The sequence below is a fragment of the Cenococcum geophilum genome (genome assembly GCF_001692895.1).
Source record: "Cenococcum geophilum 1.58 unplaced genomic scaffold K441scaffold_66, whole genome shotgun sequence".
Lineage (NCBI taxonomy): Eukaryota > Fungi > Ascomycota > Dothideomycetes > Gloniales > Gloniaceae > Cenococcum > Cenococcum geophilum.
Genome location: NW_027137624.1, coordinates 766,843 through 791,372, shown reverse-complemented (window position 1 = coordinate 791,372; position 24,530 = coordinate 766,843). Strand labels below are relative to the sequence as shown.

The 24,530-nt window shown below is 48.5% G+C and overlaps 9 protein-coding genes across 9 annotated transcripts; 1 reads left to right on the top strand and 8 right to left on the bottom strand.

Moving 5' to 3' along the window:
- The first annotated feature begins 109 nt into the window (after nt 1–109).
- K441DRAFT_646567 (26S proteasome subunit P45) lies at nt 110–1,845 on the top strand. Its single transcript, XM_067646824.1, has 2 exons — nt 110–523; nt 579–1,845. Exons 1-2 carry the CDS (start codon nt 289–291, stop codon nt 1,511–1,513), a joined length of 1,170 nt encoding a protein of 389 aa, XP_067498083.1. The 5' UTR covers nt 110–288; the 3' UTR covers nt 1,514–1,845.
- A 60-nt stretch (nt 1,846–1,905) lies between these two features.
- K441DRAFT_708785 (carbohydrate esterase family 4 protein) lies at nt 1,906–3,857 on the bottom strand (the record flags this gene model as incomplete). Its single annotated transcript, XM_067653803.1, has 4 exons — nt 1,906–2,170; nt 2,249–3,297; nt 3,353–3,520; nt 3,576–3,857. 4 exons carry the CDS (start codon nt 3,855–3,857, stop codon nt 2,104–2,106), a joined length of 1,566 nt encoding a protein of 521 aa, XP_067498082.1. The 3' UTR covers nt 1,906–2,103.
- Nucleotides 3,858–8,912: 5,055 nt separating this feature from the next.
- K441DRAFT_708784 (PLC-like phosphodiesterase) lies at nt 8,913–10,746 on the bottom strand. The gene is made up of 4 exons (XM_067653802.1): nt 10,526–10,746; nt 10,362–10,463; nt 9,722–10,304; nt 8,913–9,665 (listed from the first exon to the last, which is right to left on the bottom strand). The coding sequence occupies exons 1-4, from the start codon at nt 10,533–10,535 to the stop codon at nt 8,957–8,959; spliced, it is 1,404 nt and encodes a 467-aa protein (XP_067498081.1). The 5' UTR covers nt 10,536–10,746; the 3' UTR covers nt 8,913–8,956.
- A 1,087-nt stretch (nt 10,747–11,833) lies between these two features.
- K441DRAFT_738257 (uncharacterized protein) lies at nt 11,834–13,392 on the bottom strand. The gene is made up of 2 exons (XM_067654334.1): nt 12,135–13,392; nt 11,834–12,112 (listed from the first exon to the last, which is right to left on the bottom strand). Exon 1 carries the CDS (start codon nt 13,128–13,130, stop codon nt 12,297–12,299), a length of 834 nt encoding a protein of 277 aa, XP_067498080.1. The 5' UTR covers nt 13,131–13,392; the 3' UTR covers nt 11,834–12,112; nt 12,135–12,296.
- Nucleotides 13,393–13,654: 262 nt separating this feature from the next.
- On the bottom strand, nt 13,655–15,872 carry K441DRAFT_587977 (ABC1-domain-containing protein; the record flags this gene model as incomplete). Its single annotated transcript, XM_067644694.1, has 4 exons — nt 13,655–13,699; nt 13,755–13,884; nt 13,944–15,286; nt 15,339–15,872. The coding sequence occupies 4 exons, from the start codon at nt 15,870–15,872 to the stop codon at nt 13,655–13,657; spliced, it is 2,052 nt and encodes a 683-aa protein (XP_067498079.1).
- Nucleotides 15,873–16,158: 286 nt separating this feature from the next.
- On the bottom strand, nt 16,159–18,012 carry K441DRAFT_588199 (cyclopentanone 1,2-monooxygenase; the record flags this gene model as incomplete). Its single annotated transcript, XM_067644704.1, has 4 exons — nt 16,159–16,501; nt 16,552–17,603; nt 17,675–17,770; nt 17,833–18,012. The coding sequence occupies 4 exons, from the start codon at nt 18,010–18,012 to the stop codon at nt 16,159–16,161; spliced, it is 1,671 nt and encodes a 556-aa protein (XP_067498078.1).
- A 758-nt stretch (nt 18,013–18,770) lies between these two features.
- Nucleotides 18,771–19,535, bottom strand: K441DRAFT_668981 (uncharacterized protein). The gene is made up of 3 exons (XM_067650084.1): nt 19,466–19,535; nt 19,348–19,412; nt 18,771–19,286 (listed from the first exon to the last, which is right to left on the bottom strand). The coding sequence occupies exon 3, from the start codon at nt 19,252–19,254 to the stop codon at nt 18,961–18,963; it is 294 nt and encodes a 97-aa protein (XP_067498077.1). The 5' UTR covers nt 19,255–19,286; nt 19,348–19,412; nt 19,466–19,535; the 3' UTR covers nt 18,771–18,960.
- A 95-nt stretch (nt 19,536–19,630) lies between these two features.
- Nucleotides 19,631–20,886, bottom strand: K441DRAFT_588170 (uncharacterized protein; the record flags this gene model as incomplete). Its single annotated transcript, XM_067644703.1, has 2 exons — nt 19,631–20,455; nt 20,509–20,886. The coding sequence occupies 2 exons, from the start codon at nt 20,884–20,886 to the stop codon at nt 19,631–19,633; spliced, it is 1,203 nt and encodes a 400-aa protein (XP_067498076.1).
- A 1,591-nt stretch (nt 20,887–22,477) lies between these two features.
- K441DRAFT_700482 (DUF1703-domain-containing protein) lies at nt 22,478–24,310 on the bottom strand. The gene is made up of 4 exons (XM_067653253.1): nt 23,725–24,310; nt 23,333–23,659; nt 22,856–23,284; nt 22,478–22,803 (listed from the first exon to the last, which is right to left on the bottom strand). The coding sequence occupies exons 1-4, from the start codon at nt 24,103–24,105 to the stop codon at nt 22,762–22,764; spliced, it is 1,179 nt and encodes a 392-aa protein (XP_067498075.1). The 5' UTR covers nt 24,106–24,310; the 3' UTR covers nt 22,478–22,761.
- Nucleotides 24,311–24,530: the final 220 nt, after the last annotated feature.

Genomic DNA, 24,530 nt, shown 5'->3' with positions numbered 1-24,530 from the left:
TGGAACCTGACCAGTGACTGCGAAACCTGACTTGGCGATAGCCGGAAAAACAAAATCACCCCGGTTCGATTTGGAGCTTGGCGATCCGTTAACCGAAATCGTGCGAGCTCAATACCAAAGATTCATCACCATAACCGCCTGAAGCTGTCCCGAACATCGCGTTTATCACTCCCTACCATCGCCGTCTCTATCACTGGAATCTTCTTTTCATCTTAGCTCAAGCGGCTATATCTTCAGCTCTGAACAAACCCTCGTCACCCTCCCGTCATCCCTTCTCCCACCACCACTATGGCGCTCGACACTTTCTTCCATAACAAGATCGAGAGCATGAAGCTCGAAATCATTCAAGGTCAAGCTGTACTTCGAAGATTAGAAGCCCAACGAAACGACTACAACTCGCGAGTGCGGCTGCTACGAGAAGAACTCGGCCTACTACAACAGCCTGGGTCATACGTCGGAGAAGTGGTGAAGGTTATGGGTACCAAAAAAGTACTGGTAAAAGTACATCCTGAAGGGAAATATGGTAGGCTTGAGATACACTCATAAGTCCGAACATGCCTCTGACACCTGATTCGCAGTCGTCGACATATCGGAAAATGTGGACATTAGCAAACTCACCGTCGGCAAGCGAGTCACACTTCTGAGTGATTCCTACAAGCTCGAGAAGATGCTACCATCGTCAGTCGACCCGCTCGTGTCCCTCATGATGGTTGAGAAAGTACCCGACAGCACATACGACATGATTGGCGGCCTAGACCAGCAGATCAAAGAAATCAAGGAAGTCATCGAGCTCGGTCTCCAACATCCAGAGCTGTTCGAGTCGCTCGGTATCGCACAACCGAAGGGTGTCCTACTCTATGGCCCTCCTGGAACGGGGAAGACGCTACTAGCTCGAGCAGTGGCTCACCACGCAGACTGCAAATTCATCCGAGTCAGCGGAAGCGAACTGGTACAGAAATACATCGGTGAAGGCAGCCGAATGGTGCGAGAGCTGTTCGTGATGGCCCGAGAGCATGCGCCGAGTATCATCTTCATGGATGAAATCGACAGCATCGGATCGAGTCGAGTAGAAGGAAGCTCGGGTGGTGACTCTGAGGTGCAACGGACCATGTTAGAACTGCTCAACCAGCTTGACGGCTTCGAGCCAACCAAGAACATCAAGATCATCATGGCCACCAACCGACTCGACATTCTGGATCCTGCATTGCTCCGACCGGGCCGTATTGATAGGAAGATTGAGTTCCCGCCACCAACTGTTGAGGCCCGCGCCGATATTTTGAGGATCCATTCGCGCAGCATGAATCTGACGCGTGGCATCAATCTCACAAAAATCGCGGAGAAGATGAACGGCTGTTCCGGTGCAGAGCTCAAGGGTGTATGCACGGAAGCAGGCATGTACGCATTGAGGGAGAGGAGGGTGCACGTCACACAGGAGGACTTCGATCTTGCGACCGCAAAGGTACTAAACAAGCATGACGACAAGCAAATGAGTTTATCCAAGCTGTGGAAGTAATGGCAGAGAATGGGTTTGGTGGTGTTGAGTGGTGCTGGGTTAGGGCTTATGAGCATGTTGAAGTAGTCTTCGAAGAACCTTTAACTGTCCGCTCGGTGCTTTTGCACTTCATGTATCATCAAGCATAGCGAGCATAGCTCTTTAGATTTTTGGGCTGTATCCTTTATCTATGTTTTGAATAATTTATACCTTATGCTTTTCTCTTGTGACAGGTAAGTAACAAACGGTACATTAAGGAACAGTTCCGAACACCACCAAAGCCTCCAACGCATATCCGCCAACTTCGAGCACCTCCATAGTCAGCACAACATATATGCAGTCCCGTATCCACCAGCACTCTTCAGCGCAAGAGCAGTAATCTCTCACAACCGAACTCAACAAATTCTGAGAACTTTTTGCATTCCCTTACGGCGCACCACACTTCTTTACATACACCGCATTGGAATTTACCAATACCCAGCCGCCCATGCAAGCATTACCAAACCCATCTTCAACACGTCAGATATCCAGCCGTCCAAAACCCAAACCAATACCCTCTACCCCCTTCGCTTCCACCCGACAAAGAAACCAGTCCAGCCCCCACCCGACCTCTAACTGCACGTCCCAAACGCAGCCTGGCACCCGCTGCTAGTGGCGCAATACGCCGTCGTCGAACCACTGCAACCAACCGCATTAGCCAATTCTTCCCAACAGAAAATAAAATGGTAAAATGGGGGAGGGGAAGGGAGCACTTACCACCATCCATTAACAGAGCAACAGTTCCCGAAGCCGGAGTTCAGGCACGTGAAGCCGCTCGTGCCACCACATGTAGCATCAGTGGAGACGACAGTGGCGGGAGTGGTCGAGGAGGCCGCGGACGAGGCGACGGAAGAGGCGGAGGGCTTGAGTGAGGTATTAGAAGATGACGAGACTTTGATAAAGGAAGTAGACGACGCTTTGACTGAAGAAATGGACGACGATTTGACGGAAAAAGTTGACGTTTTAGGAGTAGACGAAGGCTTGAAACTAGTGAAAGTCGTTTTGGCTGTGCTGGTGGCCGACGACTTGACCGTACTGGTGGAAGATGACTTTACACTACTGGAAGTTTTGCTCACCCTGGACGACGCCGCGCTTGTACTCGCACCGCTGGCTGTGCGGTACCAGTTCGTGGATGGATCGCCAAGGCACTCCCCTAACGTGACGGCCTTGTAGCCAAGTGTGGTCAGCGTTGACAGCATGTAGTCGGTCAGGTTATAGGCTGTCTGGTAGTGGATGTCATGGCCGATGACCAGCCAGTCTGAGCTAGCGGCTGTGGCGCCTCCAGCAGTGATGTTGCCTGTGAACCAGTCCTTCGAATTCTGGATCAGTGTCGTTGAGTCTTGCCCATAGTCGTCAGTGTCAACATCGAAATAGGCAATGTGGTAGCCCAAGCTCTCCAGGTCCGACTCGCAGCCCGACTCTGCCGTGCAGCTCGAGTAAGGCGGGCGCATGTAGGTTGGGAAGAAGCCAAGGATGTTGCGCAGAGCCATCTCGTTCTTCCACATCTGGTTCTTGCGGTCCACGGAAGAGATAGCGCTCAGGTCCAGATGGGTCCATGTGTGGCTGGCAATCTGATGGCCGTCGGTGTGCATCCGTTGGACAATAGGAATGTACCCGTTGGCGGCAACATCAATCTCGCCTTTCCCTAAGTTGTTTCCGGTAATGAAAAAGGTCGCCCTTGCACCGTGGCTGGCTAAGACATCTAGGACCTGGGAGGTGTAGATATAAGGGCCATCGTCAAATGTTAAGGCTACTGTACCTGGGGTCTTTTGCGCGCTTTGTTAGTCCTACTTTTTATGACATAGAGGCTTATTTACATACAACACAATCATAAATACCAGCTCCTCCGTAGGCCACCGATCCAAGGGCAGGACGCGCGACAGTAGAGGTGTTTGTGCCAGCCGGTGTTTGATTCTCAGGACAACCAGGGCCATATTGATATTGGCAGCCGGGAGAATAACAGTAATCTACTGTAGTACCACACCAGCCCTACAAGAATATCAGCACTATGTCGGATAGATATATGATTCTTCGTGCATCATACCCCTTGAGAGCAGCAGACTCCTGCAGCGCAAGACCCAAAACCAGCACCACACTGCCCATTCGTATTCTGACGCTTTTCCTTCTCTTCACGCTTAACAACTGGCGGATGTGCATGGTCGAGCTCGGGGCCAATAGCTCTAGCATAGTTATTCCCGAATACGCTCCTTGCCTTCAATTCCGCAACAGTTCGGCGTCCGAATATCTTTGGTCCTGGCTCGCCATGGGCGGCAACAATGGAAGGGAAAACGACCGCCACAGCGGTGAAAACGGTTGGGAAATGCATCGGTTGACTGGCTCCTAATTATATTACTTAAGATAGAGACGATTATTTCTGAAATTTTTATGTAGCGTATAGCGAGTGACTTTGAAGCGTGAAGAAGCTAATCTCCCGCAGCAAGACGATTATGTATTCGTAAAAAGCGAATGACAAGCCTACAAGGGCATGAAAGAGAATTGAAGACGAATGAACGTAGACGTGAGGGGATTCAAGCTTAAAAAGTGTGCCTCGATTAACGAAGCGCTTAGATAGACAGACTTCGCAGTTGGGCCAGGCATTCCAGACAGCCTAGCCTTGTCCTATCAACAGCACCAATCCATGCGCTTCGGAAGTATGGACCTGAGTGACATCCCGTGGCCAGAATAGGAATAGCGACCACGGAAAGGAGATCCAACCCTGCTTTGAAATTCTTAAAACAGATACTCGGAACGTCTTTTGAAGAGAAAAGATGAAATACGTGCCAGTGGCAAGATACGATTGAGCGTGGAAGTTCCGCTCAATCGCATCGACGAAACGGCGGCGGCATGGAAGCAAAACTCGACTAGTTAGTGGCTAGAATTAGCCTCGTTCATGCAACAAAGACGGATTGAGCGCCTAGAGATTGAAAATGAGGTATAACTTCGTGCATGACCAGCTTCACCCCCGCTCTGGCGAGATTCAAATTCGCCAGCTCGATCGCCACCAACTATACATAGTAATCGTAGCGAACAGCTGTTGCTCTATGCAAGAGAATATTCTTCTTTTAGTGTTGACTAGTTTGTAATTAGTTGCATGTACTACCATCGCTCAGTTGAATCTGTGACTAAGTTGATCGTTCGGTGAGGCTCCAGATGAGGCTCTCAGAATTTGACGTCGCACAATGAGTGATTAATTTTAGTGAGCAATCCAGCGATCCGAGCTATCCTAGCGATCCGAGCGATCAAGTGGTATCAGAGGTGTATGGTGTAGTAATGGAGTCTCCTCGATCGGCGCCCTCCGCTCAATCGACGTTTTCTACGCACAAAAGTTAAGATTATGACATCATAGAGGACATGCAGTTGCAATAGCAGCATCGCGATCGGGTTGGGTAGAGTCGTCATATCACCAAAAGTCGTCAATCGGGCGCGGATGCGAGAGCTCCAGATTGATCTAATTTTTGAGGGCGTGTTCGGTTGCAATCTGGAGATTTTTCAATCTAACGTTAATCCGTGCTTTCACCGGTGTCAATTATAATTAGTGGCGCTTAATCTGATAGTCGTACTCAATCTGAAATAAAGCCGAATGTTCGGTTAATCGTTCTAGAAGGCCTCAGATGAGGCTCAAAATTAGCGACGTCGTAAGGGCATGGCAGGCAATCAGCTTCACCCCCCCTTTAGCGAGCGCTGTGAGATTTCAAATTCGGTACTCGCATCCAATCTCGCTCAATTGCCACCAGCTGTACATAGTAATTGTAGCGAAGCCGTATGCTTGGCTGCAACAACTTTACTTCTAGCGATCGGCCTTCTTCCGCAGTGACGTGATCTTTATCAATATCGTAAGGTTCCACCCATACAATATTGCTAAATTTCAGCAGCAGTTGCAGAGACTGCGTTGAATTTGCGTTTTGGCGGAGGCGTAGGCAAAAAAGGGAGAAAGAGAAGCGTACGTCAGGCAAGTTCTAAATTGTTTTGATTTAATTCTCCTAGCCAACAAGAATAATTCTCCAGGGCAACCAAAAAGGTCCTTGCGTGCAGCCACAGCCGTTCGCTACAATTACTATGTACAGCTGGTGGCAATTGAGCGAGATTGGATGCGAGTACCGAATTTGAAATCTCACAGCGCTCGCTAAAAGGGGGGGGTGAAGCTGGCCGTACACAACCCTGTACACGAGCAGGGCTCCAGATTCGACTGGACGACTGATCTGAAAAAAAAACTCCAGATTGATCTGACGCCAAGGGCTTCGGTTCAACTACTATATATGGTAAAGCGTGCGAATTTGACGCGGTTGCCGATCTGAGGAGCTCCGGGTCAACCCGGTTCTGAAGCCTCCATATTCAATCTGGAGCTGCAACCGAACGCACCCTTTAAGCTTCAGAGCGGCTATATTCTGGGGCCTCCAGATTAATTTGCAACTGAACGGCCCCTTAGTTGCCCAGGAAAATTAAATTAAAACCAGAACGAATATCGGCAATATTGCATGGGTGGAAACATTACGATACTGTAGGGGAAGGCCGAACGCGAACAGGCAAAGGCGTTCGCTCCGATTGCTATGTACAGTTGGTGCCAATCAAGCGAAACGAATGTGTACCAAATCTGGAAAAATTGGGGGGGGGGGTGTGGTGAAGCTAGTCATGCACAAAGCTGTGATACTGTGAAGCAGTTCGTAAACACTTTCACCGAAGCGAAGTCTGCAGTTGTCAACCCACGATGGCGGCAAGGAGTCCTAAACAATGACGGGATCGCTATGCGGCATCCTCATGACGTGCACGATCGAACGTAGGCCAAGTTGAGTGGCGCGATGCCTGAGATTCTCGCCAACGGAAATGCCATACCCGATAAGGAACGATTTTCCCCTAGTTAGACCTCCATCTGGTAAGGAGGTGTATAAATAGCATGCCAATGCTTTAATCCTGCATGTCATCGAAACATAAATTATCGAACGCGTCACGCGCTCTAACTATAACGCATTGAACGCAGGACAAGGCCGAGGAAGAACATGTACTTCTCCCATGCAACGTTGACGTTCTGCTGCAGGTGGTCCGTGCGAAACCAGAATCAGAGCTGCGCAGAATCTTCGCAGATAATATTGATTAATTCGATTATCAATTAATTAACCACTATACCTTCTAGTCGTGCCTTTCTGGAACGCCTATCTCGAATGAACCTCTACCAAGGATTGGGTATAGGTATTAAAATACGTATATTTGTTAAAGCTTTATATTTCTTATTACAGCCCCAAGATCCCAACGATTCAATGGCTTGAGCTTATCGATAAGAATAGGATACGAAACAACGTTTTAAGGAGCTATCTGTCACTCTGTGTATAAGTCCCAATTGCTGGCGGCTTGTCGTTGCTGGGCAACGACATCAACATCTTGACGGCTTAATTCTCCCTTACTCTATCCCTCTCGGGTTGCAATGTCGATTTTTAGCTCGTGAAACCAAAGCGCCAAGTCTCCGGCCTTGTAGAAAATACGAGTTCCGTGGAGTAACAAACATCTAAACTTGTTGACCGCTAACTGGCACCAAAAAGACCGGTCCAATTGGCAGCGCCAATTAGGACAATATATAGCCTCAAATTCCGGCCGACAGAATTTGCCAGGATGTCGTGCCGTAACGCTGCATACCCAGGCAGTTTCAGACCCACCAAACGGAAAGAAACACCAACAACCATGAAAAACCAGCCAACAGACAAGTCAACAGACAGGCTAGCCCCTGCATTGATGACTCTAAAATCAATGCAAGGAGGATGTTAACCGTGTCTCCGCCAGTAGGATGAGGTCTCCACTTCCCATGTGTGCTACACGAGTGGAATCGGCACCACTTTTCAGTCCCATGATTGCACGAGGGCCAAGCTTGTCAACATCCTTCCACCGCACAATTATTGCAGGGGACAAGGCTAATCCATACGTCTCGAGTGACACTCACCCATCTTTCAAAGATGCTCTTGTCGCTCTACAACCCTTCTCTAGTTGCCTCGCATTGGAGCATTGACGGGGAGATGCGCCAATCGGTAGATAGATGCATCGGGAACAAAACCGTACCAAGACACTAGCACAAACCTCCGCTCTGAACTACTGAGTCATTGTGCATCGAGATGATTAGATAGGGGATGTCACAACCTACGAAAGTGTACTCAAAAACTCCAACCACTCTCGAAAGTTCCACAGGCACTCATAGCATGCACGCTAGGATGAAGCGGAGAAGATGCCTGAACATTATTCATGCTAACCATGATGCAACCGCCAAGGTAGTTGCTTCACAGGATCTGCCTCTCGTTATCATTTTCATTACCTCTGGTACTGTGAATAACTGCCATTATTCAACCTCAAGTTTTTAAGGCTACAAGCCCGGTAACTGAAGGGGGGTTGGCATTTTGCTGCCGCAGAAATCCCGTAAATCCTCTTCTAGAGGAGAAACAACTCGTTCATGTACAGCCTGCCCAAAATCATCACTCTCGAACGTCTCTTCACGCTGGTCAAAATCGCAGTAAATGCATCGTCGTGTTGCATCCCCATATCTCGTTCCGGCTTCTTAAACCCACTTGATAAGGCGATATGCTGTGGAAGCGCTTCTTTAAGGATATTTAATTATTAATGATGGAGGATCAGACGATCTACCACGACGGTCTGCAGACGATTCGACTTCTAATAAAGAACGGGCCACAGCTTTATACCAAGCTTCGGCACGTTGATATACATCAACACTAGCTTCGCCAAGAAGCTCAAGAAGGAAGGATCAAGGTCAATTGGACGCCTGCCTCTAGCATGAATGTAGACGGCTTGACGAAGGCTCTGCCGCGTCAAAAGCACGAGGCGTTCGTTCGACAACCAAACCTCGTCGGTACCAGGGATCTAATTTGATTCAATTTGACATTTTTTGGGCAAGGTAACTATATGGAGGATTCCTTTAACTTAACACCAAATTGGCTATATTGGCTTTTTGTTCTACTTTCTACTTTCTATCCATCAGCTCAGTCAATACTGAGCAGCTTGGGTGGGGTGTCGACCTATGAAACTTTAGAAGTCGCATCAGTCCTTGATCAAACGACTGACGTTTAAAGCTCTAACTGATTAATTAACTAGATACGTCATAGATCTGACGAAGCTGACGACGACTTCTTGATGTATATATAGAGGCTCCGGAGCCACGTTTAATGCAGCAGAGTTCTCATTCTGAATTGTCCGTCAACAGCTGGGGCCTTCCAAGTCTAAATTAACTGGTTTCGAATACCTCCATCTCTGTTGGAATGAAATATCTAGGTCTGGCTCTGTGGAGGCATCATCATGCCGGGCCCCCCTTGCTGATTATCTCATTTATGACGATTGTCCTACGTTTCTTGCACGAATTGGCGTTCCGTAGAACGTGGCTTGCAATCCACTTCAAATAATGAATACTATTATTATATTCTAACATTACATTACTTGTCAGGTCCCAGACGTTACATAGCTATTCCTCGCTGCAATCCCATTGTTAACCGCCATGGCCAAAGCATACACATCAGGATAAGTCGGAACAGACGCAGGCTTGTCGAACGGAATGACAACGCTTTTATCGCGAATCCCGTATGCGTCCATATAAAGCACGTTCGGGAAGGACTGCGGCGTGAAGGCATTGTAGGCCTTGCTGAAAAGATCGTCATAGACTGTGACGGCCAGATTCATGATGGCCCGGTCCGGATTCAGCACATCCTCGGCTTGCTGGGTGAGGGTCCATGAAAGGAGGTGAAATGTGTCCTTCCGGGAACCTGAATCTGCCACCACGTTGCGATTGCTGGCAAGCTTCTGGAGTTGATCGGCTTCCATTGTTGCAGCACTGTTGGAGTTCGAGTATGAGTCAAAAACGGGGAAGTTGGTCTGGCTGAAGATTCCTTGGTTGGCAAAATTCCCGAGTGAGATACCACTCGGAAGTTGAGCGATGATGAGAACAGCCGGTCCGTTCGAGATAAAATCATTCAAGACTTTGTTCGAAAAGTCGCTGTTGCCTGCATTGGCATTAAGAATGCGACCATTGAGGCCTTGAAGTTGGGTAAAAAGTTGGTTCCACTGAGCTTGGCTGAGGTCTACATAATTGTTATCCGTATCCAACGTGTGACTGAGATTGATAATGATCAATTCATGATATTGAGATGTGAATCTAAGATGGAAAATTAGCTCAACCGTCTGGCTAAGTTAGAGGACAGATGAACGTACTGATTTATTTGAGCGATGATATCGGACATCGGCTCGCCGTTTCCCCCTACCCACAGGCCATCAAGTTCGGAATAATGCCCAGAGACAAATACTCCGTCCGAGACCACCGGCCTCAAGTCAAAATATCGCGATCCTAGCAGTAATTGATTATATATGTTAAGGTACTGGGCCTGGGTATTTTCAAAATTCGCTCCGATTGTTCCTGGACTATACGAGCTCATCCCCGCATCGTGGGAACCTGGCATGCAGATATGTTTGAGGGTTCGATTCCCTAACGAACCTAAACTTTGTTGCATCCAGTCAACAGGAGGTGCACTGTTAGACCAGAAGGCGCCGCTTTCGTCGGCTGATAATATCCAGTTCACTGCAGCGTTGTGTCTGAACCCTTCATCTATTACAGCTCCTTTTGCGTTCGTTTCAGTTGCCATGCCGTTGAGCGTGACATAGAGGTGGAATTTCGAAGCGTATTTGGCTTGTATTTCGAAAGTGTTGGAAGTGCCGGAAAGTTGGTAGTACGCTTCTCCCGCATCATCACCTATGGAGCCTCTTGTGCCCCATTCAACATAGACTTTGTTTGATTTGCCTTTCGAATAATAAATATCTTGCCTTCGACCTGGTCGTTCAAATTTGGGATTCATACCTGCATTAATCGTCGGCCAATTCCAAGTACTCATTTGGTAAGAATGTTGGCCCGTCAGGGTCCAATCGTATGGCGAGCCATTAACAAGTGTTATATAACCACCTAAAACAATCAGCCCGGCTTCCACAGCAATGTTGTATAAGATGGAAATGGAGCTGCTTTACCATAGCCCATGATTTCAATGTCTTCCCAGAAGATGTATCACGCAGGGCCAAGATTTGCCCCGGAAAGAGCGACAAGGACTAGAGGAAAAGGAATGGACTTAGTACTTAGACTGTGCGGCCTCAACTTGGACTGAGAGGGGAATGGAAGCATATATACAAGGAAATGCCAATTCAGTCCAGCATGGCCACTGATTTGTCCGTGTGGCCTAAATCTGAGGGTGCAGATACCACGCGGGGCGGTCATAACTGTTTTCAGTCTGGATCCCGCCGCGCTACCACGACTGACATGAAGCCATGAAACATCGAGGATCTGCGCTGCGAGAAAGGTTTCATGGGACAGGTCGCAGCGGCGCTCCTCTTGGAAGTTTTTCGGCGATCCCATGGCCTTGTTTCCATCATCACATGTGGCTAGGGAGCGGGTGTCCTAATGTTTCAGCAATTGATCCTATGCCTTCTCTTGGTAGGGTTCTACGATAGCTGGACCGTGCGCGGACACCATATGATCACCGAGCCTTGATCCTATTGATTCTATTGGCTGGTTTTTATCGATAACCATAGGACCCATTTTACCAAGGGGATAACGAGGCTATTGGAACCTTCCATGGGCCTAGGGTCTTAGGAACGTCGTTCCAATAAAGCCCATGTACTTGCCGCCGCGCAGGGTGGTGCATGAAGATGAGCCTCCAGACTTCAAACATGAGGCTGCCAAGGTCCTTTGGACGATGCCCATTGACATGAGTACCGGCGCATCGCGCAGCTCGTAGAGGCCGCCACCGAGATTGTGAATTTCGATAGATAAATTGCAGGTATTTTGAAGCCAGCGAGTGAGGCTACTGGACTGGGTATCGAACACGGAAGGTAGGTAGGTGTCACCCCTTGAGGCGAGGCGCTAGCGAATGGACAACCCCACCGAAGGTTAAGGCGAGACAAGACATCCTCTGACTTCCCACGCTTACCTATGAAAGACTCCCTAGCCAGCACGCTCTTGAGGGTTCTGAAGTGTGACAAAGTCTGGAGAGATATTCATGCCCCTGCCGGACACAACTGTGTTTCCGTACAGAGGGCTCGTACGGTGAAGTAAACCTTACAGTACGAATATTACTGTGGTAGTAACGCTTCAAGGGTCAGTTGAGATGACAGGCTTGCAGATTGAATTTCTTCTGATGCTATTACAATACGACAACCAGCTGTAAGTGTCGTATTGGCTCACAAAGAAGTCCAAGCACAGCGTAACTACAGTGAGGCATATCTAACAATATAGGACCTTTTGGGTTATAAACAACCCGTATAGGTGAGCATCCCTCATCGCCTATCCACAATAACCAACCACCCATCATCCAAGACCTGTCCTTTCTCACTGACGCCGCCCCAAATAATGACACTTGCACCGTCAACCTCAGTCCCCCTCGCAACCGCAAGTCCTTTCTTCAAGCCCATTTCCTTCGTCCTCGGCTCCCCAAGAGTCTCTTTCTCCTCTTCTCCACTGGCATCAAGGTAGTGATATATTGCGCCTCCGCCCACTTGGCTTGCCTCACGTCCATTTTGATAGCATGCCTCGTAGCTTCCTTCACACTCGTACCCGTCACGCTTTCAGATATCGTCCAAGCACGTCGAGCCCTCATCCGCCGCTACATCCGTACCCGACACTTCCAACGACAACGGCGCCTTCCACTCTCCGTCGATCGCCAAGAGATACTTTCTCCCCTGCCCGTCGTAACACCAACCAGGCCCGCTCTGCCCCTCCCTCCTGATATGTGATTTCCTCCCACGCTCACCCGCTCTGCAGCGCCGTGGTCCCGCTTTCCGCATGCTGCCACACGCCGCTGACATCCAGCCACTCAATCCCACCACCAACACACGACTCTCCGTCGTGCCCACCAAATCTATACAGCCTGCCCCCCACAACCGCCATGCTAGCCCCGACCCTCGGTAGCCCCGGCGGCGTCGGGATATTCAACCACGCCCGAGTCCGCACATCAAACGCCAACCCATCCTCCAGCATCCTCCCGCCCTCCCTCGCCCTTCCCCCCACACACAAACGCCGTCCCCCACGAATGGCTCTCCGGCAGCTCGGGCACCACGGTCGCCGGATCCGCAGGCTGCTGCGGCGCGCGCCCCTTGAACACCGTCTCCTTGGGCCGGGCAGCTCCGACGACGCGGCCGCGTGCAGAGCGCGGCGCGAAGGGTACGGCGCGCCGGGCGCCGGGTCGAGGTGGCTCCACGCCTTGGCGACCGTGTCGAAGACCCACGCTCTACCCTTCTCGTCCGCGACGCCCTCGCCGCCGGATATGTAGATTGAGTTGCCGATCACCGCTGCCGGGTGGCCCTTTCGCGGCGCTGGCGTGCTGCCGTTTGGTTCTGTGAACAGGGCGGCGAGGCTCTGGTGGTCAGCTTCGAGCACGCCCGAGGATGGCCATGTGCATGTTATTGTTGGCGAGTGTGCCGGGTGAGGACTCGCCGCCGAAGATGTAGGGGCGGCCTTTGACGACGGAGAGGGTGTGGCCGGTGCGAGGGAGACGAGTGGAGGCGATGTGCGGGAAGGAGGCGCGGAGGGGAGTGTCGGGTGCGTGATGACTTGTGCGAAGGCGACGGCGCCCTCTAGCATTCGGCGGTGTAGAGGGCTCCTGCGATTGCTGGTTCCATGAAGATTTATTGCTGAAGAGATGATTGCTGAAGGGATTGGAAAGTATAGAGTCAATTGGAATGATATGGAGAGCTTGTGAGCTTTTTGGAGTTCAAGGTGCTAGTAAGGTGGGCGTGATACGCTAGTTCTACGACGTACGTCGAGTAAGCCCCAGAACCCGACAAGCCATCCCGCCAGTTGCACGTACAATTGGCGGGCATCGGATGAAAATAGAAGAAATAGTATACAAGGACTTTCTTGCGGAGCTGAACAGAAATATAGCGTCTCTTATACCTAGGTCTACGCTGGCCAGTCCAATGCCTTCATTGATGCAGTGTGTAACCCCTTAAACCAGAAAGCCGCCTGGTCGTGTGCCTCATGAAAATGTCTATAAGACACTTTTTCAACGCCTACAATGCTGAGTGGAGATAAAAACAATGATACCCAAAGAGTATCCGCCTCGCCTAAAGGCGGAGAAAAGGAAAATCTAGATTCCATTTCTTTTATCAAACATTGGGTGATAGCATGTCGTACTTAACACACATTTCGACCTAAAGATGGGCAATCAGCTTAGGATACAATTTAGCCGATTTCATAAACACTTACACTTTCGATGGAAGCTTGAAGGAAGCTGCGAGCTTCGAGACCAGCCCAAACCTTGAGCATCGAGAAATCGCCACCACGAATCATCGACGAACCGCTCTGAGCACCAAGTTTACGAAGTATAGGTAGAGCGCTGTATTAGAAAAGTTGATCAGCTTTAATGAATCGGTCGTAGCGAAATAAAAGGCTCACCCCGCAAAAAGGTCTAAATTCGGATCCAAGTTCCTCCCGATACCTTCTAGCAGTAATATGCTCAAAACCACATTTACAAAATCCCCTTCTAGCCTGACGTGGTGGGTTCTGACCATCGAAAGCACTTCATTAAGGATGTCTCCAATCTTAATATTTCCAAGCGCAAATGTTCGACTCTTTACACCAAGAACAAGATGCTGCATGCGAAGAGCGAAAACCTCTGGGTCAATCACAGCTTCCGGTTGCCGACATCGTTCTACCATAAGGTGGCCAGCTTTATAGCCATCAAATTCTGCAATAGCTTTGAACAGGTCCAGAAAGTTGGTACGGTTCTTCGCATTCAGCTCAGTCACCAGTCCGGTGTCAATAAAGATAAGCTGAGGCCGATAACCTTCGTTGTCAATCTTTTGAAGTTGAGCAGCCCATTCTTTCGGTTTCTTCTTGAAAGGCCGGAGCTTTTGTAGAACCTCCTCTGTGACGTCTGTTGATTCGGCTGGAGAGGTTTGTTTATTCTTGGCGCGGCTAAACATGGGAACGTCTAAGCGTTCGGGCTTATAGAATCGCACCATAATATTGCCTGGGTGTAAGTCGGCGTGAATAAAGTTGTCTATTAAGACCATGTGTAGAAAGGCATCAAGACCCTCGTCAGCGATATCTTTTTGGAACACACCGCCACCATTTTCTATGAAGTCCTCCAAGGGAATGCCCTGAGCAAACTCCTCAATCAAGACTTCACGTGTGGTGTAGTCCGTGTATGGATAGGGAAACCAGGCAGTAGTGCGATTCTTAAAGTGCTTTCGGAATATCGTCAGATTAGCAGACTCAATCCGTAGGTCTAGCTGCAGCCTCATCATTTCTCCAAATTGTTTGACCTCATCCGGGAATGAAAGCCACTCCATGGTCGGGACGGCATTGATAAGAGCAGCGAAGAATGCCATTATCCGTAGATCCCTTTGGACAATTCTGTCAACTTTGGGATGTAGAACCTTGACGGCCACATAACTCGACGGAACCCGTTGTGGTGTGCTCTTTAGCGTCACGTCCACATTCTTCCTGAATCTCTGCCGGAGGTTTGGGGGCTCTTCCTCAAGGTCTGTATCTCCCGGCACTGCAAGGTCGGGTTTTAGCTTGGCCTTGTATACCTGTGCAATTGCTCCAACTCCGAGAGGCTTTCCCTCAAACTCCTCGAAGATATCTTCAAATGCCCGCCCATCGAATGCCTTTTCCACTATTTTCTTGGTCTTCGCGAGAGAGTGTGCGGGTGCGTTCGAATGGAGTGATGACATGGTAGCGCAAAGCTCCGTAGGGAATATATCTGATCGTGATGCGGCCCATTGTCCAAGCTGTAAAAGTCCAGTCAACATATTTCCATTCCTCAATTGAACTCGATATCACCTTGATGAAAGTTGCACCAGCCTTCTCCATTGACCTAACCAAGAACCCATACCACCAAAGAGTCCCGCTTCGTTCATTATCGTGGCCGGGTTGGCGTTTTCCGAACCAAATTGATGGTATAGTGACTAACACTGGCACGAATATAATGACTAGATGTAGAAACCTCAGCCCGGTAGCAATTGGCTCGATAATATACATATCAATGAAGAAGTATATTCCCCTCCGAACTTTTCTCGACCCTTGCAATGCTTTGGGGACATGCTCCTTCAACTCCTTCCTAGATGCTTCCAGCATAGCCTCTTCATGTGTTTTGCCATCTTCCAAATCATCCTGACTGAGGCTAACAAAAGCTAGAGGACTAAGAGTGGCGAAACGCAATGTTCTACCCGGTATAGGAGGAGGAGGTCTAGAGAATCGGCCGTGGAATGGGATGCGCGCGGAGAAGGCTCGTTGAAAATGACGCGGGGTATACTGGGCGGATTGACGGAGTCCCTGTCGAAGACATTGTCGGCCGAAGAGGAAGGCTGCCCTCATAGTATGCTATGCGGGAAGCAATCTATAGCCTGGCATCAAACGGTTCCATGGAGGGCGCGGAGGCAAAAGTGCAGGAACTGGATGGGACGGAAGCTGGTGCTCGGCAAAGAACGTCATCCGCCGCTTTCACAAGCCACCGTCACGACGAATGCCAAGCCAACAGGACATAATGGGATATAATGGGATATTTTACATTCGAACCGAGAGCTCCGAACTGTACGGAGAAGAATGGAAAATTCAGACAGCTAGGCAACATTTGGTTCTCGCTCCATCTCAAACACCTCTCTCATGCCGTAATAAAGCCCTCAAAACCATTGTCCAATGCATTTCGACACTCCTTCTCATAAAGCGGAATTCCGCCAGTGTAGTTCAACTGCTCGCGCGGCTTGCCTGGGACATTGGCTCCCATATACCACGATGATGTGCCAGGAAAGAGCGTCTTATCGGAGATCTCTGTTACCTTTCGCCGCCAGTCCTCTTCAGCCTTCCGCGTCGCGTCAATGTACTTGATACCATGCTCTCGGAGCTTGGCCATTGCATCTACGATCCAATCACCCTGACACTCGACACAACTTGGTCCATTGGCAAACGCTGTTGGGCCCTGGGCGCCGTAAAGGAAGAACATGTTGCTGTCCAAAATTTAGCAACTCAATTATCAAAAGCTCTGGGTCTAACTTACGGGAAGCCAGCGCATGTCATCCCAAGATAGGACCAGGTCCCCATCTTCCACTTCTCTGCCAGTTCAACGCCATCCACGTCTCTCAGACCCATATTCTTCATGCCTCCCGTCACAGAGTCGAAGCCAGTCGCCAAAGCTATAACGTCAAACTCGCGGAGCTTGCCATCCGCAGTCTTAATGCCTGTCTCTGTGACTTCAACAATGGGCGTTTTCTTAATGTCGACAACGTCATTCTGCGGTTTATCGAGTTGCTCATAGTAGTCCTGTTCCAGAGACGGTCTCTTAGTCCCCCAGGCATGCGGGGGAGTTAGGGGAGCAAGAATGTTTCGTTTGACTGGATCGGATATTCGTCCGCGTGTCTTCTTTACCCAAAAATTGTATGCTTGTTCGTTCGCTTTCATATCAAACAGCATATCTTTGTAGTTCGCCAGCCAATACTCGAACCCTCCATTTTCCCATAGCTTCTCGTAGAATTTCTCTCTTTCCTCGGGTGAGTCGTCAAAGGTGTTTCTTTCTGCGAAGTCGTACTGCATGCCCGCAAAGGTTGTCATCCTATTTTTGTAAAGTTCTGGATAGTCTTTCTTTCTCTTTTCTTGTTCCTCTTTACTCAGCTTCCCTTGACGCATGGGCAGCGCCAAGTTCGGCGTCCGCTGGAAGACCGTGACTGAGGCAGCCTCCTTGGCTGTCTCTTGTGCGATCTGCACCCCAGTCGAGCCTGTGCCCACAACAGCGACGCGTTTGCCCTTGACATCAACACCACTTTCTGGCCAGAAAGAGGAATGATGCATCTCGCCTTTGAAGGTATCTAGACCTTGCCAATCCGGAAAATGTCTCTTCGCGGCAAACCCAGCGGCCAGTATGTAGTACGTCGCACGCGCGGTACGGCCGTCTTCGGTCTTGATGATCCATCTACTCGAGGGCTTATCGAATTGAGCGGAGACAACACGGGTGTCGAAAGCTACATCCTTCTTGATATCGAGGACGTTATCCACGTGCTCGAAGTACTTCCTCAATTCAGCGAAGCCTGGGTACTTTTCTGACCATGTCCAGTCCTAGTTCGATATGCACAGTAAGTTACACACTCAGTTTGGCCTTGCCGGGAATCATTCTTTTAGTTCCTCACCTTCCAAACTTTCTCAATAGAGTACTCATAAATCGGCACCGTGCTATCTACTCGTGCGCCAGGGTAGCAGTTCCAATGCCAAATTCCGCCAAGCCCCTATACAGGAAATAATTACCCAAGCCATTCTCCATGGCGGAAGTGTACAAGGAGGGTCGAACCTTTCCGGCTTCATAGATCTTGCATTTGAACCCCAACTCGCGCAACTTATGCAGAAGATATACTCCGCTAAATCCTGCGCCTACGATTAACACCTCAGTATCCAGCTCCTTCGCGTAGTTGTCATTAGAACCCGAAGCGCGTGGGTTCGTTGCTCCAATGTCTGTACGAAAGTGCACCATGTTGACTGATTAAATATTCTTCTAGAAATGCTGCCGTGCCCTTTGGAGCAGTATAGCGGATAGAGGTAGGCCGAATCGTGGTAGGGCAAATAAACTAAATAATAAGAATGCAATTGAACTTATGCGAGGACCACAGTTGCGTTTATAACAAGCGTCATAAAACGTATCAACAAGCTTATCTCCAGATCCACTACACTAAAAACCCCAGATTCCGTGGGCTGCTGTTTTTATATGTCCCTCCCCAGGGCTCTAAAGATCTGTATCTCACACCCTGCCATCAGCCTGGGATAGCACCTTGCAGATCCGCAGCATCCCCCCTTACTACTAACTCGCTGACTCCATTCGCCCTTTTCCTGTTCCCGAAAATCTTTTTGAGTGCTTACTGCGCGCTAACCTCACCTCCTGCGGAAATAGCCCGGCTGAGGAAGCTTGGCGTGCGTTAAAGCCCTCACCTGACGCCATTTCCGCATCGCGAGTCGTGGAGGCGTCATTAGCGCGAGAAGTGAAGACGAGGGCGGTGTTGATTTGCGGGGAGCCGGCAGAGCTAAACTATTTGGGGATATGCCGTGTGTGGGGGTGTCGCGGGAGGAATATTGCCAAAAGGAGCAAAGCGGACTCCTTCCTGCTAGCTCTATATCCGTATCCTATTCTTATCGATAAGCTCCAGCCATTAGATCATTAGGATCTTAGAGCCGTAATAAGGAATATAAAGCTTAACAAATATATATTTTAATATCTATATGTAATCCTTGGTGGAGATTCGTTTAAGATAGGCGTTCTAGAAAGGCACGATTAGAAGGTATAGTGGTCAATTAATTGATGATTGGATTAATCCATATTATCTGCGAAGCTTCTGCGCAGCTCAGATTCTGTTATTCCGCACGGACCACCTGCAGTGGGACATTAAAGGTTGCATGAGATACTAAATTACCTGCAGCCGTAGCGAAATTAGATGCCCGCCGCGCGGGCGCACAGGGGAGGGATACCGAAGGTCGTACACCCTATACCCGTGTCTCTGCCCATGTCTCTCTGCTCGTGTCTCGTGTCTCTGCTTGTGCCTCTCTTCCATAGGAATACATAGAAAGACATGTAGGGCACGAGAAAAAGTAAAGGCGCAGAGGTGGATGAGGTTGAGAATGTTGCACGGGCAATATTGCAAAATTCTGGAGGCCTTCGTTTGTTTGTGAAGCGTTTTGATGCTTTCGAGATATCTAACGTCGAAGAGAGTTTGTAGCAAGACATGCAATGTCTTCTGCTCAGTAACGGAGATTTATCTAAAGTAGATCATATAGAGAAAGTTAAATGTATACACCTAATTTTAGGAGTCGGACATACCGATTTTCTTGATTTTTATCTAAGAAATGTCTAGGATTTTATTTTATATTGCCATCACAAGGACGCTTCAACATCAGCACATAAATTCCTGAATAAGAAATAAGGCCTAAGTACATACCATTAGCAGCCTATACCGTCCTCAGTTCAGTAGGCTACTCTTTTTTTTCACGCAAAACGCCTTGGAGGCGGTTGAAGCTCTCAAGATATTCCTAAAACTCTCCCAAAGCCACAACTACTACCATGTACTTCCGAGAAACCCCAAGTTCCCCATCCGCCAGCAAACCTAAGAGAAGCCGTTGGCTTCTACTTCAGCCAACTGAAATCGCAGTACTTCTTTGTTGCCGGAAGTGTTGAGACCCTGCGCACGGCACTTGGCTTTGAGCTCTTCAATGGTCATGGCTAGGTCAGCTGTCTGGAGGCGTATGAGGAGTTCGCGCTTAGTTTTCGCTTCTCCGGAGAGCGAGCGGCCTTCACACAACTTTTTCAGTTGTCCACGATCTAAAACCAAGCGCGGATCTTTGGAATCCGAGTCTACGCCTTGAGTGGCCGGGCGTACCGGCAAGGGGTTAGAGGTGTTTGCAGCAAGTGTAGCATTTGGACCCTTTTTCTTAAGTTGGGCAGCCCGCTGAGTCTTCTTGAGCTTATTTTCTTCGGCCTTTTGGACCTTGGCCAGGAGTTTAGCGGCACGCTGTTCCGCCCTGGCTGCCTTTTCAGCAATATGCTTGGCCCTGCTGTTGGCTGTCTTCTCCTGTTTCGTAGCATTCTCCAGCTTGGCATTCTCCTCGGCCATTCGAGTAAGGCGATCGAGTTTCTCAGCTTGCTTGAGCTCCTCCTCTTTCTGGAGCCTTTGACGCTTCTGCATCTCCTTGCGGGCCTTATTCTCTTTGCTGCGCCTCTCTGGATCGTCATCAAGCTCCGTTGGAATAACGGCGGTGCCGTCGATGAGAGCTGCCCAACGGTCCTTGCAAGCCTGAGCGGAAAAATTAACTTGGGCATCTGCTTTGCGCATGTGTTTAGCAACGCCTTCAAAAAACATTGCGTAGAGCTTTTCGACCTCATCGGTAATCTCAGTTTGAGCCTTGTTCATAGCGGATACGAGGATTTCATCCTGTCTAGAATTAGCAATTTGGTTCCAAAATAGTGGTGTATGGGATATCCTACTTCATGTTCGTTCCACTCTTTGGAACCATCCGCGAGTTGGCCATCCACATACTTTGCCATGATGCCGATAATACGCGTCGTACGCGTCGCGATTGTCTTGTGATCCAACTTCCTGAAACCTCTCTTGACGAGTTCTTGTGAGATGTGTGCATCTTTATAGCCTTGCCCTTTCAATGTTATGATGAGCGTGTCCTCGTCGTTGAGCCCTACGGATGCAGGCTTCGGCTTTGATGATTGTTCAGCCACTGGTTGAGACGGCTCGTGAAGCCCAGGAGGACCTGAAGGAGAGGAAATGCTACCGGTGTCTTCGGCAAAGAATAGGATCCCATCATTGAAAGTAGTACGACGGACCGCACTTCGGGCATGGATGGTAGCCATCCACTTCCCTTCACGAGGAGTGTCTTCCATGACATCAGCCATGTCAACATCATTAGACAAGCACATCATATCGTCATCAGAAGGATCTTCATTGTTGCTGGTAGCGTTTTCTCTAAGGCTATGCTCGTGGCCATCTGGATAACTGGCGATGTCGGTATCGTTGGAGGCCTCACTGGCATGAAGCTCACTAGAAACGCGGCTGTTTCCTAAAGTTCAATCAGTACGAAGACCTCAGTAACACTAGATTTGCGACGAGACCCACCACCGGTGACAGACTGATTCATGGCGAACGCGTCGATGTAACCAATCCTGGGCGAGTTTTTTGCCACGTGGTGGGTGAATTGGCGTTACGTGCAGTATATTGGGCTCGAGCATAGGTCTGAAAGGGCGTAGGTGCAAATCAACTAAGCCCAAATGTTCATGGTAGAAGAAACGAAAGTCAAGAGAACTCTCTGGGTGAACTAACGGGTCGACGCTGTTGGAAAGAAGGGATTTTATTAAATGGGGTGAGGCAAGCCAGAAGAAGTCTTGTGTCCGTTTGCCTTGGCAAACTTAACGCGTAAATAGAATTTATAGCTTCACCAGCCCGTTGAGGAGGTGGCAGTGCCATGGCAAAGTCAGGGTTGTAAATCAATCAACGAGACTTCAATAGAGTTGAGTTGGGTGCCAAGACTCAATCAATTCAACCAACTGAGAGTTCGCTGGCTTGGCAATTCAATCAATTTGGAGGCTCCGATTGAGTTGAGTTGATTGAAGAATATTGAAGCTTTGACATTATATAGAAAATATTACTAGACATAGAGCAATGCTCTAAACCTTAGTCTTCTTACCAAAAATAGTTTACCTGAGCATCGCCCGTTATTTACACCGTCGTCGCCCGAGCTTTGGCAGGGCGCCTTAGAATTAGCAATAACGACGCGTTAACTACCGAATTCGAACTAGAAGATTATACAGGAATTAACTGGACGCGTCTTTTTGGCTACTATATTCCTCATTTAACAACGGGCCTACAATAATCTGATATAATTGAAGCTTTAATGGTGCTAGGGTTATCCCTTGCACCGATAATAACGTCCTATAAAATGTGGCCCGTGCGCACCAATCACATATAGGCGGTCAGTCGTTCTGCCGCATTACTACAGCTTTCAAATAAAGTCACAAACATTGAAATATTGGTATATTGTATATAGAGCCTTATTCTTTGGAGTTGAGTCGATCTACGTGCTCCTGCCAACACGGGCCGTCTTTGCATAATGGTATTCGACAGAGTTTATGGCGCGGGAAAGTTGATGTTCTTGACATGCGTGCACGGGCCACATTTTATAGGACCCTATCAGTGCAAGGGATAGGATAGGGAAGGCGTTATCAATATGGTAGATGGGCAGTTAAAGCGGCTGGTAAATAATAACGGGCGGGAGGGTAAGTCAACACCATGCCAAGACTCGCGATAGACCTATATTAAGAGCCGGGAGACAGGAAGGACAGTAGGAAATAATTTAGGCGTCGCTAGGTAGGTCATCCTGCATCAACTCTGCCAAGAACTCGTAATGGTTGCTAACTACTATACCAGTTAAACTCAGTTAAACTAGTTGCCAGGACTTCAATATTAATTTAATCAATTCAATTAACCGAGCTCTCTGCCTACAAAGCTTTCAATTCAATCAATTTGAAGCCTCAGTTGAGTTGATTGATTTACAACCCTGGGAAAAGTGATTGAAGTGCTCAATGTCATGCACTCAGGAGAGAGATCTGCTTGGGGATAGTAGTCTGAATACAAGCTTGAAGAATCTAATATTTATTATGCAAGCTGAAACTCTCCGACCCACATGCCATCCCTGCACAGATCCGTAAGAATGGCTCGGAGACTTCTGAGTTTTAAGGATCCTCAATTTGGGGCCTTTCTTGTAGTTTAACTGCCTATATATCCAATAATAAGCACTAGGATCACATAATAATTCTATTTACTTACTTGAAGATATAAAAGAGCAGAGTGTGTATTAAAAACCGGTTCTACAATCCGTTCGTCGCAGAAGTGGTAACTATTAGCGTAGAATTTTAATTCCTCAAGGTGCTCTTGCACCTCTTTCTCATCATTACATATAGCCTTTAGCGCTCCTAGTACGTCAGACTGAGTTAATCCGCAAATGGTGGAATACTGTGGGCTGAAGGAGAGGTTTTCTTGCTCGTTGAAGCCACTAGTAATATTACTTAGAAGGAGAGGTATGACACCAGTCAGATACACTCTATCGATGCCATAATAACTCTTCTTGCCGGCTTTAACGACGGACCAAAATCCCTTTAGAAAAGAAGCGGCCGTCGTATCAAACCATGATCTTGGATTATGTGGATCCATGAATTCGTTCGCGTAAGAATTGTATTCATCTACTAGTAAATAGATCTTTAGATGTTAGAAAGCATTATATATAGCAATTTAGCATAAGCATACCCCTTTAACACCGAAGAGTGGATTATTCTTGTCGCCCTTATCATGAATATTTCCAAGCGCACGATCAACAGCCGCAATAAGGATTCTTAGATTTCTAACCGGGTTACTGTCAATAAAACGAGAAGTTTCTAATGCAAATGATTCACCCAGATAGTCGGCGTATGTAAGCCTAAAGTCCAACAGCGTGTCATTTATTTCCTGCGCGAGGGATTGCATAGCATTCTCAATTGGGAGAGAACGATCGGTACAAGAGAAGTCGAAATTTAAAACAAGATACTGTCCAGGCATAACTTTGCCGTCTTTAACAGCTCTATTCACGTCGAGATCCTAATTCTAGCGTAAGTTATGTGTCCATACAAATTATATGCAAAAAGCATCTTACGCCCACATACTGTGAATAGCTGGTCGTATTTCTTCCGGAACTCGACCCCATGGAAGTATTGCAGCATACTGATGGTAAGCGACTTTCCAAATCGCCTGGGGCGACAAAAGAGCTGCACTGGTGGTCCACGCGCAATTACAGGGATATAGCTCGTTTTGTCAAAGTATGCTAATCCGGGGAACTCGCGAATTTTGCGGAAGTTCGAGACACCCAAGGGGAACTTGTCCAGCTCGCCCAACACCACAAGCTTCGAGCTCGATGGGGCAGTAGAGTATGTGCGGGATACTACGAGAGCAGCCTGTTGTATTCGACCATGGTAGCGTTTGTGAAAGAAAGCACGAAGCGAGGGACTCGTTGGAATAACGCGGAGCCCGTGTAGGCTTATCCGCATGTTGAACGTGCGGCAGCTCGATTGGGAATGGAAGAAGTGCCGGAATGCGAGGACTTTAAGATAGTCCCTGGGGCCTGGGCAATGGCTGCGAAGGTGGAGGATTATGTGAAAGTTGAGTTTTGCAAAAGGGTGTGAGAAAATTGAACTTCTTGAAGCCAAAACCGTGTAGCTTTCGTGATTCAATAATTCTTTTGATATGTATTCGAAATCTTTTGTTTGGTTAAGGACCGGGGGCTCGCCGGTTGGGGTAGTGCCGTAGTATACCTCGTGACCAGACGATCATCCAATCACAAGCTGCTTACATAACCTCTGAATGATCGTCTGGTACACGGTTCGGAAAATTGCTAGTTCCGCGCGTCGAATTATAGGGACTCTCACCAAAAATCGCGCACCAACTAAATTTTCAGCCATTGATTAATAATAAG